We start from the raw sequence: 13,010 nt of genomic DNA, 5'->3' as shown, positions 1-13,010 counted from the left end.
TCAATAGTGCGCATTATACATGTGTACAGGGGCAAATGGGAAACAAATGTTCACATTTTATAAATGTATGCTGCCATCTAGTGGTTAGGAAAAAAGCTGTACACTTTCATTCCAAAATGCCACCGCCACCTAGTGGCTATAAAAAAAAATCTAGCCTACACTTTCATTTCAAAACGACAGAGGTACGTATGACTGCATATATGTACAGTTGTCCTCATACATGTTTACATACCCTTGCAGAATTGGTGAAATGTTTTTTTTTTTTTTTTTTTTTTTTTTTTAAATATGACTGATGACTGAACAACAGCCATTCATTTATTTATGATTGAGCTTTGTTTAATGATAATGCTTTTCTGAAATGCTTCATCATTTAATTTGAATCCCACTGAAATAAAAATGTCCCATGGTCCTTCATGTTTTCTTGAAAGAATTGAACCCAGTTTCCAAATTCTGCCTGGGTAATCAAACATATGAGCACAACTGATTCTGATTCTGAACTGTGTGTTTTATAAGTTACTAAATAAAAGCAGGGCTGTGAATTTCAAAATAAGAGCAAGTAAATATATATAAAAAAGGATTACGTGTTCCAATCAATTAATACTTCAGAATAATTCTTTGTAAAAAAACTAACAAAATACAGATATTTCATGTTTTGATCATATGGGTAGAAGCAAAATCATGCGTTGTAAAAATGCATTATACATAGGTAGAAGGCCCTTCCAGAATTTTGAGGTCAACTTTGGGGGTGCGCATTATAATTAATGTACTCCTTAAATTGGCTAAAAAAAAGGACATTGGCTAATAGGGGGACAACTAGGGACAAATGGCTCCATGGACACGGGGAACGCAACGCAATAACAATGCACAAACAAAGAGACAAGGATAAAAGCCAAGTGCATTACAGAAAGACACATGTCGAAATCCAACGTCTGCAACAATGCTCGACGGTTTCCCTTATTTGCTGCATCTCCCTGAAATATGACAGCTGGCTGGAACCTTTTTGAAAGAAATCAATCTGAATACACCTTTAAGGTGGCTGTCTCCCCACACAAAGGTGGGACCAGAAGAAAGTCATTGCATGTATTTAAAACTTCAAATCGAGCAGCGGGAAACCGACATACAAAGTATACGACCCTGAAGAATGCCTGAATGTTGTGATGGAAACAATATTTCCGAACTTTTGGACGGGCGGAACAAATTTCAAACAATTCAATTGGAGAGAGTCATTTCAATCCTCCGGGGAAGAATTGCGAACCAAATGAATAAACAGCAAAGCACCGTGTGAAAGTGATTGAGTTCAGCGCGGATGCGAGAAAGATCTTTGGCCTGCGATCCCTACCGGATAGCCTTGTGTTTTCTTCTGGCACCACTTCAGTAGAGCATTCCTCTTAGATCCCCCATACTCCCGCGCGAGTGCAGCCAAGGGGTCCGTACTTTCCACACCGTCACGAGGGAAACACAAACCACAAGTACACAACACAGTGAGAAAGGGACAGATGGTGTGAGAAGCGATAAGTCTATTGATCATACAGTTAATACTCCCCGACAGTGTATTGGTCTCTGCTGTGGCAACGGCAGAAAAATTCACAAATAACATGAAACGACACAATTCCAAACACACACACAGTGCACGAACTGTGCTTTGGACGACACGAATATTGTTCCCAAGGTCATCTCGGTGGCGTTTGTGTTGTCGCCGGGGCCGTGGGAAGACCACGACGCGCGGTCATTGCTCTCAAAGTGGTAAACACGTCACTGCCACTTGGCTGTTAAATTCATTAGTTCTCCCTTTGAGGCGCCGCTTAGCATTGCAAATTTTGCAGAGCTCCGCGTGCACACATTCGTCACCAGTGAATAGTACGAGTTGCATCATCGCCCAAGCACCAGACTAAAAACAGTCATGACACACTGCTGTTTGGAAAGTCTCAAATAAGGAACTGCAACAACAACAACATTATCCAAGCGAAAGCACAAGTGGGAGTTTTAATCTTGCTGAAAACGAAGTTGACATGTGTGATATTTAACATGACACGATTGTGGAACTGGGCGTGTGTCGAGGCGAGGCGGCTGAGGGATGCCAAAGTAGAAGTCTTCAACATTTTCAAAACGCAAACACTAATACGAATTAGATTTCAATGTCTATTTGCATATACAGCCGGTCACCCACCTTCAATGTTACCAGGTGCAGTTGCGCATCCAGCAAAACCAAAAGGACAGCGCTGAACGTTTTATGAGGGGGCTGCCTGAGCTTGCGAAAAGGACAGCTGCCAGTGTCAATTGAATTAGTTGCGGTGCCTCCCTAATAAACAAACTTCAAATCCACTTTACACAGTACACACACGACAATGATTCACGAAGCAACAAGTCGACATTTCTGATGTTGTTTCTACTTATTTGTGTTGACATTTTGTGCATTTTACCTCCAACTAAAGGAACTACAACCTATAAAGACCAAATGATCCATTTACTCCTCTTAATGAATAAACGAGGAGTTGAACTAGACACCTTAGTTCCCCACGAATCTCAATTCCTCGTTCCAACGAGACCTTTTTGTATGCTTTCAAGTTTGCGGAAACCGCTTGGGGAAGGCCCTTTTCAATTCCATCATGAAAGAGTCTGGCATGGAGTATATTGCACAGGACCCTGACCCCAACCCCATCAAGCATCCTTGGGAGGAAGTAGAAGTGAGCCATAGTGAGCCAGCAGGCCCTCTCTCAGGTCTAATTTCGGTGACATCATACTTTAAATGGAGGAGACCATAAGCTAAAATCATCATTTACTGTAGGTGCACCTGGAGACCACAATGCGTGTTTTGCTGTGCAGTTGCCTGCCAGAAATACTGTACGAGACAAGAACCGTGGCCCACCTGAACACGCCGTTGGCCTGGTTGCAGCTAAAAGACGACGTGCGGCTTCTCAGGGAAGCGGGACTTTTGAATATAGACTCCAGGGACGGACTCTTCCTCATCAGGATGTTAGGTTTTGCATCTTCCCCACAACCTGAAAACCTCCCTGGGGAATCTGAGAACGGAGAGATCAGACATGCATGATCGTGTACAGGATTTCATGAAGTTGGACTGATACAGCATGTGTATCGCACAGGCGTATAAAACAAAAACCGAAAAGTGCGTATTGAAGGGGTGAATGGGAATAACCCGTCCCCATACAGCATACATCTCGACTCATAAATAGCCCGAAGATATCCGATCCGAGGACGTCTGGGTTACAGCACTGAGGCTGCCGCAGAGTCAGTATGAACAACGTGGAGTCGGTGGTCGCACGTGTCAAGTAATGACGGCAGAAGTAGCGACATGTGATATTATCATACAATACTCATTTGTAAGCGCATTTGCTCCCTTGGCCCAAAATCATAAGGGCCACCCTCAGAAAGGTCGGAAATCATTTTGTTTGTCAAGGTGCGTGTGACCTTTTCGTCTTGCTACAATGCCTGACTTATGTTGCCTCCGCCTATTTGGGTTCGATTGCACTTATATGTCTGCCCGAATGCCGTAAATAAGGACGCTAATACATTCAAAAGTCATTCGGATCAACTGCGGTACATACCGTGAGGATGAACAAAGTCTCCGTGACTGATTCTTTTTTCCAGCAACTCTGACGAGGGCTTTATGTACCACTGCCTCTGCAAGAAATAAAAAGCAGAGCATCCGTCAAGTAATGATTGCGGACGGCTCAGCGTCGTGTTAAAGCCAGCTAAAGGTCAGCACCGCCGGAGGGGCGAACACGCATGAATAACATCCAGTCGCGCGCCGCTACCCCCTGGCCGTGCACGCGGCTCCTTTGGTGAAGGTCTGGAGCTACGTTGTCCCGTGCTCACCTGGATCGGCGAGACCGCGGCGGCAGGTGCTGTGCGCATGGGGATCCCGCTGAGCAGACTTCGAGGTGAGCTGTGGATTTGAACTGCGAGGCCTGGTCCATCTGAGAGACACAAAAGCGGCATCATACATTGAATCGTGTCTCGGAAGTCTATTTACGGCACTCTTTTTCACAACGAAGCCCCAATGCGCCTGGTTTTGTCTCGCGCAGCGGTTACATCCCAAGACCAGCAGTTGTATGTCAAACTTGATCGAAGCAACATTTTACAGTCTAACCCCAATAATGTCTTGTGGTAGATCAATAGTAATAGGAGGGATGAGTCGCACGTATCTATCTATTCAGTCGATTCCCTTCATTTCGGAGTGTTTCTCTCGGCTGCGCTGCTGCCAATGCGTGCCCGGCCAGCTGGGTGTGGATGTTGGATGTTGGATGTGGCATCCAATCACTTTTCAGCCTCTATTGTGCCAACATGTCAAATCTATTCCGCCAAGGTGACGTCATCGAAATTAGGAATGGGGCTGCTCCTTCAACCAATCAAATTCCAAATTCACCCCAGAGGGACCCTCAAGACGCGCGTCATTTAGGTGTCCTCTGATCGGTTGGTCAGACAAGCCAAATTCAACAAGCAAAACACGTCTGTAGTGATCGGCACACATTTATACATTGGATCATCAACAGTTCTAGGGACTACGTAGTTTTTGTTCATGTTTTGTCATTCGATTAGATACTGCAAATATGGATTGTGGACGGCACCAGCTGATGTTCGTGGCATACTGCATTTTTTCCAATGTGATAGTGGTGGTAGTAACAGGTGGATTAAGTCTGGTAAGTCTCCGCTGAAGGCTCAGGTACCCGATGCGCCACCCGTCACTCAACGGACTAAATGTCATTCATCCAAAAGAATGTTCAAGAACACTGAGAAATCTAACAAGTTGACTGAGGTCAGTTCAGGTCATACTAAACAATCCGGACATCGATGCTCGAGTACCAACGCTGCGTTGTCCACAAAGGATGCGCCGGTGTTGTGTTGTGGTATGGTGTGGTGTGGTGTGGCTGTGCGCCGCGCGCGCGCGCGTCACGCAACTCACTCTGTCCACCGGTAAGCCTTTCGGGTGACTTAACGAGGGACTCGGCGGTAGCTCCGGGCGCCTTACCGGCATCACCGTTGGCGTCGGTAGGCGGGCTCGGGATCACAGCGCCCCACTTACGACTGCCGTCACGAGCGGACTTGTCTTGAGACCTGACAGACAGACACAATGAACATTGCACAGTGAGTGACTCGTGCTGTCAAACCGGCTCCTCCGGCTCGATTTGAAACCGGTTACAAACCGGTTGAAAGGAACAAAGTAATTTCCATGGTCATTAACATTGGACTCCAAAAATTGTAGGCTAACAGAGACACAAAAGCACATATCTACTGGCATAAGAACATTTATTTGTTCATGTTACGAATGACAAATATAAATGACAATTGTTACACACGCATGTATGCAGTCTGTGTTGGTCTTCACGTATGGCAAAGGGAGTCCATGAGCATTTGCTTTTACCGCTGCCAAGCAGGTGATCTTCTGTTGTGTTGCTATTAGTTTTATTAGCAACAAATGAACCTCACATTTCTTTACAGAATGCATGATTTTACCATTAAAAAAAAAAAAAAAAAAAAAAAAGGCACAACAAAAACAATTGCATGTAGAACAATGTTTTTGTTTGTTTGTTTTTAACCAAAGACAATTATTCCAAGTGGAAAAATAACGGGACCCCAAGTCGAACCGGAGATCGCGTAACCATGTGGCCCTCCATGGGTACGATTTGGCTCCTATAAGACAAACCTTTGACAGGTGACATCTCTTTCAATTCATTGTCCCAATTCACAATATGGATGGATGACTAATGTAGCACAGTCATAATGGTCTTGCTGATCGATAGTGGACATACAACAAGAAAACATACATTTATGCTTAAAGACAGTAGAAATAACTGAGATTTGTTTGTTTCTGTATTTTGTGTTTTTTTGCAAATCTATTCCAATTTAGGCAACAGCCAATTCTGGTTGTTTCAGTGGCAAATATTTTTCAACAAGTTGAACAATCCAGAATGAGCACATACGGGACAAATATACACACTGCGCTCACCATACGCTGTTCCATAGAGCCTTCTATTGGCAAAATAGGGCATTGTATTCTTTTAGACACGACGGAGACACGACACGTTACACCTCAATTCGCCAACCGTTCTGAAGTGCACATTTGTTCTAAGTTGAGTCCAAATTGTACACAAAAGATTCATAATACATTGGAGAGGAAAAAAAACCTCACATAATCAAGGGTGTTCACGATTGAGCAAAAGTCATCGTTCACTGAATTTCATCAACGTGGAGGATTTACAACACCGTTTATAAACACTGTTTACTTTTACAAACTCTTCATGAATCCTATTTGGATCTTTGAATGATTCTAAAAAATATATTAAAAAAATAAAAAATAAATCCTTCTTAGATTGGTGAATCCGCCCCGTTGTTTTTCATCCATTTGACCATCATTATCGACACCGTTGGTCCACAACCCGAGTTAAAAAAAAAAACTACGAGTGAAAAAGAAAATCATAATATTTGTTAAATGTGCAATCCTCAGTCCAACAGCTCGTTTGTCACGGTGAAATAGTTTCTATAATAATGTATAGTTTTTCTGGTAAAACGGTTGAGAACCACAAACGGTGTGTGACGACAGACAGGCGCAGTGAGCGGTTCAGAAGATGAGTACATTCAAACGGGAAACCACTTTTGGACACTCGCCTTCAAAAGGCACACATAACTTTGCAGTCTAAGAAAGTATCAAATATATTTAACAAATAATGTAAGACACGCGTCACAAAAGAAAAAGACACACATACAGTACAGTCAATGAACAAAATAATAAATAAATACAATATCATCAAAATGACCTAGGCCCGTACATTTTAAAGACGTAAAAAGTGTAAACCACAATATTTATGGTGCAAAAGACGAGCATACGCGATCTGCATTGATGCTCGTCGATCACCAGGTTTCATTTCTAAGTCCTAACTTAGGTGCATCAATCTTGCCGAAATGAACATCGCTAGTGTCCTTCGACTGCGGTCTTGGTATCAAAGGTCGCTCCAGGGACAATTCTGGCAACAGAAAGAAAGACAGGGATCAACAAATATTTTACTTTCGGCCTCGAATGGGTACTTTGACAGAAAAACTACAGACCTTAAGAGTTCTGATGTCCATTTTTTTAAATCAAGCCGTAACCAGAAGTGTACTACATGCATGAATCATTAGGGCGTGAATCAAACCTACAATGTCCACCGATAAAGACGCCGTACTGTAGTACTGTATAACTACAATTGAAATTTGAACTCATGGAAAAACTAGGGCCTACTCGAACAACCAACAGCAGGTGGCACAAGAGACATTCGTTTGACGAGAACGAGGCAAAGCAATGCGACAAAATAAATCAATACATGAGGTCGTCCTGCAGGTGCCGCTAGCCAGTGGAGCGAAGGATGGGAGTCAAACGAGCTGAAGGCGAGAAACACCGAGACAAAGACAGGGTGGTGAGATGAGAGCAGCAGCAGCAGCAGCAGCAGCAGGCAGGCAGGCGAGCGAGCGAGCAGGGCAGGGCAGGGCAGGGCAGGGAACTCACCTGGACTTTACAAAAGACATCTTTGCGAGGCATCACGGGGGTGCTGCCGGACGCAGAGCGACAGCTAATCTTGGGGATAGTCGGCCCGTTTAGCTGGGGTTTACAACTAGTTCATCGAAATCTCTTTCTAGAGACGATACGAAATGTCCACGCGACTGTTAGGCATGTGAGATGACGCTGATCATTCTTGCAGACATGGATGAAGGAGTGGCTTCACGGGTTACAGAACGACAGGACACGCAGATCAACGTGTCACCACAGCAGCGGGTCGAAGCACAGATCGCCAAAGAAATCGGTGAAAGAGGTACGATGACGATAGGGGTGAGCGTTAAAGCCTCGCTTTCACGACGGTTACCGGGACAAAAGCCGACGTGCACCTTTAAATAGAACAAGCGCACTTGCCCAACAAAGACGGAACCGTTAAATCGTGAATGGATTCACGTTAAATGTAAATGGCAGTCGTGTTGGGTCATCGGCGCGTATGCCGAATGCGCATATGCCACTCCGGCTGCATTCTCCGCTCGTGACGAGAACGAGACAAAAGAAAGGATGGCTGCGGGTAGTGAGGTCTGAGTGTCTTTGCGTAAAGGAGGGAAGCAGTTGAAAAGAAGTATAAAACGGAGAATCAGATCAATCCCAGGAGCCAAACTCTGAAATCTTTTAATCAAGATAATAGCGTTACAATGTTCGTAATACTTGTATTTATCTGTAAAATAGGACATTATATAGGCATTTGGCACTGCTCTCGCAGGTGCGCCGTGAAACAAGCGGACGTGGCTTGAAGGCCGGAGAGGGCCGTGAGATGGGAATATCGTACCTGACACCTCGCAGGGCCTCCAGGTCGAAAGAAAGCTCGGCATTGCGATCCTGCTCCTCCTGCAGCTGCCGTCTGAGCGTGCGCAGCTCCTGTTGCGCTTCCACCTTGATGTCATTGGCGACCACCACCGCCGTCTGGAGATCGGCCTGAAACCGACGCCACTCGTCTTTTTCCTCCTGCAAAGAGCACACGGCTGTCACGGGAAGATGTGCACACACACAAAAGGCTTTGTTCACGGCGCCAATACGCAACTGTGCTTTAAAGTGGAAAGTAGAGCGAGGACTTATGTGACAGAGGCAGCACGGGAGCAGTTAAAAGAGCACATAACAGACACGTGAGAGTCGTGTCCCCGAACGCTCGTACCTTCATCTGCCTACTAAAAACCTTCAGTTGTCGTTCTGCTTCAAATTTCTGCTCTTCTATGTTTTTAACAAAATCTGCAATGACAAAAGAAAGGTCATTGACAACCACTTCTCCAAGTCTCCGATTTGCCATCCAGTGGCCAGTTAGTGCCAGCATTCGTCGGTGAATAGCGCAGGGGAGTTTGGTCAGTGAAATTAAAGCACAACGAAAAGAGCAATGCGGGGATATACAGCAGTATAGCCCAAGTCGAAGAATCCACATACTACTGGGCAGACAGTGATGGCGTACATCCTCATTTGCATTCTGTCCACCCAAAGAGATCAGGAAGCACTTTCTTAACTCATCCATATAAATATAAATATCAACATTCAAATATAAAGCATGGGCTCATTTCAACAGCTATCCACAAATACAGCTAACATTATAAGGGAACGAAGAGCAAGACCTGAATGAAATATAAAGCTTTATATAAAGAACCTACTCTCCAAGTCGAGGACTGCTTGATTCGTATGGAGGTTGATGGCCCGCTGCTGCTCCACTTGGTCCTCCAGTTCAAAGACGGTCTCCTTCATGTCCTTCACTTGTTTCTCGGCCAGGATGCCCGCCTCTTCCGAGGCCCTCACCCGTCTGGTGAGCTCCTGCTCCCTCATCTCCGCTCTTTCCTGGACCTGCTGGCCTTTGGCCTCCACCTGTGCGTGCATTTCGGAATTTAGCATCTGAAGATGGGTACTGTCAATTAGTACGATATATTAAAATTACAGTTTGCCAAGAAGATTGTTAGATTAGTAGACAGTGCACAGCTGGCAGAAAAACATGTGTAGAAAACTAAACAAACAAATACTGGAACTCACTATAACTTTTAAACTTTTTTTCTAAATGTAATAACTCATTACAGTACCCTGCAAAAGTCTGAGTTTTTGGGTTGAGCGAGTATATAATAAACCTTCAATAAAAGAAAGTCATATAGACAGAGCAAACATGCTCAAAGTCCCCGACTGTTTACAAATGTACAGCCCCCCCCCCCCAAAAAAAAACAAACAAACAAACAAACAACTGAACATTACAGCTACAGAGCCTCTAAACGTCTTAAACACTTTCCCTATTTTGTTCCCATTCAGAAATTGCTCAGTCATGCGCTGATGGATCACCCTACTGTTGACACTGCAGTCACAGCCCACTGGTGATGGCATCGCATGGATGGAAGTGTCAACAAAGTCTCCAAACAATTAAGCTATCTCCAAGTACTATTCATTAAGGGGCACATTCTCCCATTCTTTCCTAAGTCTGTTTGCTTACGCAGCAAAGAGGCGTGACTCATTGAAGTCTGAGGGTGGCTGTAATTTCCGGATTGTGGAGTTTTCCTGAGACGCGAATAGCATAGAAATCATTTGGAAAATATGTCTGTTAAATAAATTGTACAAAGTTATCATTTATTTTGCTGGCTTGCATTGGTATTGTGGACGATTTTGATGGTCGCTTGCTGATCGTGGGGGAGAGGAAGATGTCTCGCCCTCCAGAAAATGACTCAGCAGGAATCAACAGGAAAGGGCACCTTGACCAAGACACATAGCCAGGTGTTAATCTCATATCTTCACCTTGACTCCCTCCCCTTAGTATGATATGTCTTGGACCTTAGATACCTCCCTATTTGCAATAAATACAGGAGCAACGGGGGAGATTGTTTAGAGCGTGATAGGAGACTGTAACTGAACAATCTCCCACACGTCGTCCTCATGAGCAAAAAGAAACCAGCGTCTTCATTCCTTTGTGTCTATTTTTATAGGTGTTGGGCGAGATAGATCCAACAATGTCACATGTGGGCATGTCATTGCCTCATTGCTGATGACATGCCCACTGCTTACATTCCGAAGAAATACTGTGCTCACGACTGAACGCATCGGCACCTGTGATAAGCCGTCACCTGCAAATTTCATGTTTTGATTTTTTACATTAGTGTCACCAAACAAGCTGGTGGAGCTCACGCGCCGACTCCTCCTCACCTCAATTCAGCACTCACCGCCCTCCCAGGACAAGGAGGTCACAAATAATTACTGTACAGTATATTCAATAAAACATACATTCTGTGGTGACCTTGTCCCGCCCTTAACTGGTGTAAAATTGTGAACATCCCTAGAAATGCTGATCAGTCCTTTGGTGTACTTGTGCTGCCATCCCCACAGGTATTTGTTTGGCCATCCTGTTGTCATGAAAAATTCATTTATTTTATAAACAACTTTTAAGTGAATGTTGGTGGTAAAAACTGAAGAAGGAAACCTGTTGACAGAGGCACTTTGAATACGTTCGATAGCTTTGCGGGAGTCTCTTTCACGTAGTATTGCGTTGATTTCTAACTGCCTCCAAACTTCAAATGTCATATGATGTTTCACCTCTATGGGGCGCTGGACATACTGCAGCCTCCAGAGTGCGAAGGAACAAAGGTGCTTAAGTCGACGGCAGAATGCGCGCTTGTCCAGCTTTGACAGAGAACGCCTAAATTCCAGCGTTGCTCCACCCGGAGTGCGTAGCTGGTACGAGGGTGCGTAAATGACCTACTTAAGTGGTAGGGGGACTCTGCGCAGCCAGGGAAGGGCGGAGCTGCACGCATTTTCTGACTTTCGTACATGGGAGAATATGCCCCTAATGGCTTAATCTTACACAGGAAATACATCAATTGACTCAAATGGAAAATCCCAATTGTAATTTCAATTCCAGCTGATAAAATGCGCCCACATACCTCGGACATGCTGGCTCGTACGTGCTCAGTCTCATCTTGGGCCTGCAGCAGGTCCTGCCTCAGTTCTGTCAACTCCTGCTCAAGTCGGTCTCTCTCAGCGTGGGCTGTCTTGAGGAGGCTCTGCAGCTCAGTACTGTCGCTGGCACTCTGCATGGCCTTCAGCTCACACACCTTTTGCCTCTCTATGTCCACCTGTGCCTTCATCCTACTATTTTCCACTCTGAGAGAGTCAACTGTAGCTCTCTGCTCTTCTGCTGACTGTGCGGCTTCACCCCTGGCTTCCAGCTCCCGGTTCAGTTGGCCATGCAGCCTATCCATCTCTTCTCGGAGGCCACGCACCTGGCCCTGCGCGTCCTGGTGCTCCTCCTCGAGAGCTCGTAGGCTGCTTGTTAACTGCTGCTGGATGTTCACCAGCTTCTCCCGTTCAAAGCGTGAGCTCTCAACCAGCTCAGTGTACCTTTGCTCTAGTTCAACAAGTCGAGGACCTTGGCTCCTGAACTCATCCTCCCTCTGGGCCTGAGCCTGGGCCTGCTCCTGAAGTCGGCTAACCAATGCCTCATTCTTCTGGGAGAGCAGCTCTAAACATTCTCTCTGCTGCTGGAGTGAGGTCTGGAGAAGGCGCTTCTCCTCAGCCAGACGCTCATTCTCAGTCGTCAGTTCTTGCACCACTTGCTGCTGGTCAGAAAGCTCCTGCAGAGTGGCCTGTAGCTCCTCGGCAGTGCTGTGGTGGTTTTCCTCCATTTTGTGGATCTGTTCCGTTAGGCTCCGTACAGACACATCATGCCCACCCGCAGTGGCTTCACTACTGACATTGCTGCTTATGGATTCTGAACGCGGGATCTTTTCAAACTCTGATGAGTCGGATGAAGGCGACTCCTTGACAAAGCTGGAGGAGACAGATTTTGTCATGAGGCCGGCCGTCGGGCTGGCCTCTAACAGTAGGCCGTTCCGAGGTTTAGGAGGGCTGCCAGACAATGGTAAGGTCTCAAAAGAAAGAAGTCTTCTCTTTAGCACTTGGTTCTCTTCTCTGAGGTTTGCAAGCTCTCTCTGAAACTTTGCATTCTTTTCCCTCAGCTCCTGAACGAGCACAAGAGCCTCTGGGAGCTTTCCCTCTTCTGTCTGTTCTGCAGACAGAGCTTGAGGTGATACTGAAACAGGTGATGGTGATGGTAATGGGGAAGAAGTGGAGGCTTTACCTCTGCAACGTTGCAACTCCATGCGGAGATTGCTGATCTCCAAGTCTTTAGCCTTGGCTTCAGCTAACAGCTCTTTAACCTGACATTCCAGGAGGCCCCTTTCCTGGCCTTCTGCTTCTCCACGACATTTAGTTGAACTTCGTGTTTGCTTTGCCAGGGTAGAGAGACTGGAAGTGCTGGCACTTGAAACAATCCTTTTAGAGGAGGAGCTCCTCAACTGGTCCCTAAGGGAGATGCGGTCCCTTGTTATTGAAGATGGGATTTCTCTTGGGGCCGGGATGCCAGACTTCTTAGTTCCGTGACAACCTGTGACACACACCAAAGTGACTGAGATAACTTTACAAATCCATCCACCCATCCATCCATTCTCTACACCGCTGATCCTGGAGCCTATCCCAGCTT

At 45.6% G+C, this 13,010-nt stretch overlaps 1 protein-coding gene across 1 annotated transcript in view; it reads right to left on the bottom strand.

The window, feature by feature from the left end:
* specc1 (sperm antigen with calponin homology and coiled-coil domains 1) overlaps positions 1-13,010 on the bottom strand; it is a 46,464-nt gene that overhangs the window by 14,295 nt on the left and 19,159 nt on the right. Inside the window, exons 5-13 of the mRNA XM_061703190.1 lie at positions 11,413-12,914; positions 9,160-9,367; positions 8,679-8,752; positions 8,316-8,491; positions 4,922-5,073; positions 3,835-3,935; positions 3,564-3,639; positions 2,867-3,020; positions 1,340-1,433 (exon numbers count right to left, since the gene is read on the bottom strand). Of these exons, the coding sequence (XP_061559174.1) occupies positions 1,340-1,433; positions 2,867-3,020; positions 3,564-3,639; positions 3,835-3,935; positions 4,922-5,073; positions 8,316-8,491; positions 8,679-8,752; positions 9,160-9,367; positions 11,413-12,914 (2,537 nt within the window). The remainder of the gene's footprint in view (positions 1-1,339; positions 1,434-2,866; positions 3,021-3,563; positions 3,640-3,834; positions 3,936-4,921; positions 5,074-8,315; positions 8,492-8,678; positions 8,753-9,159; positions 9,368-11,412; positions 12,915-13,010) is intronic.

Source organism: Phycodurus eques, chromosome 17 (genome assembly GCF_024500275.1).
Source record: "Phycodurus eques isolate BA_2022a chromosome 17, UOR_Pequ_1.1, whole genome shotgun sequence".
NCBI classification, from domain to species: Eukaryota; Metazoa; Chordata; class Actinopteri; order Syngnathiformes; family Syngnathidae; genus Phycodurus; species Phycodurus eques.
This window is presented reverse-complemented; position numbering and strand designations above follow the sequence as displayed.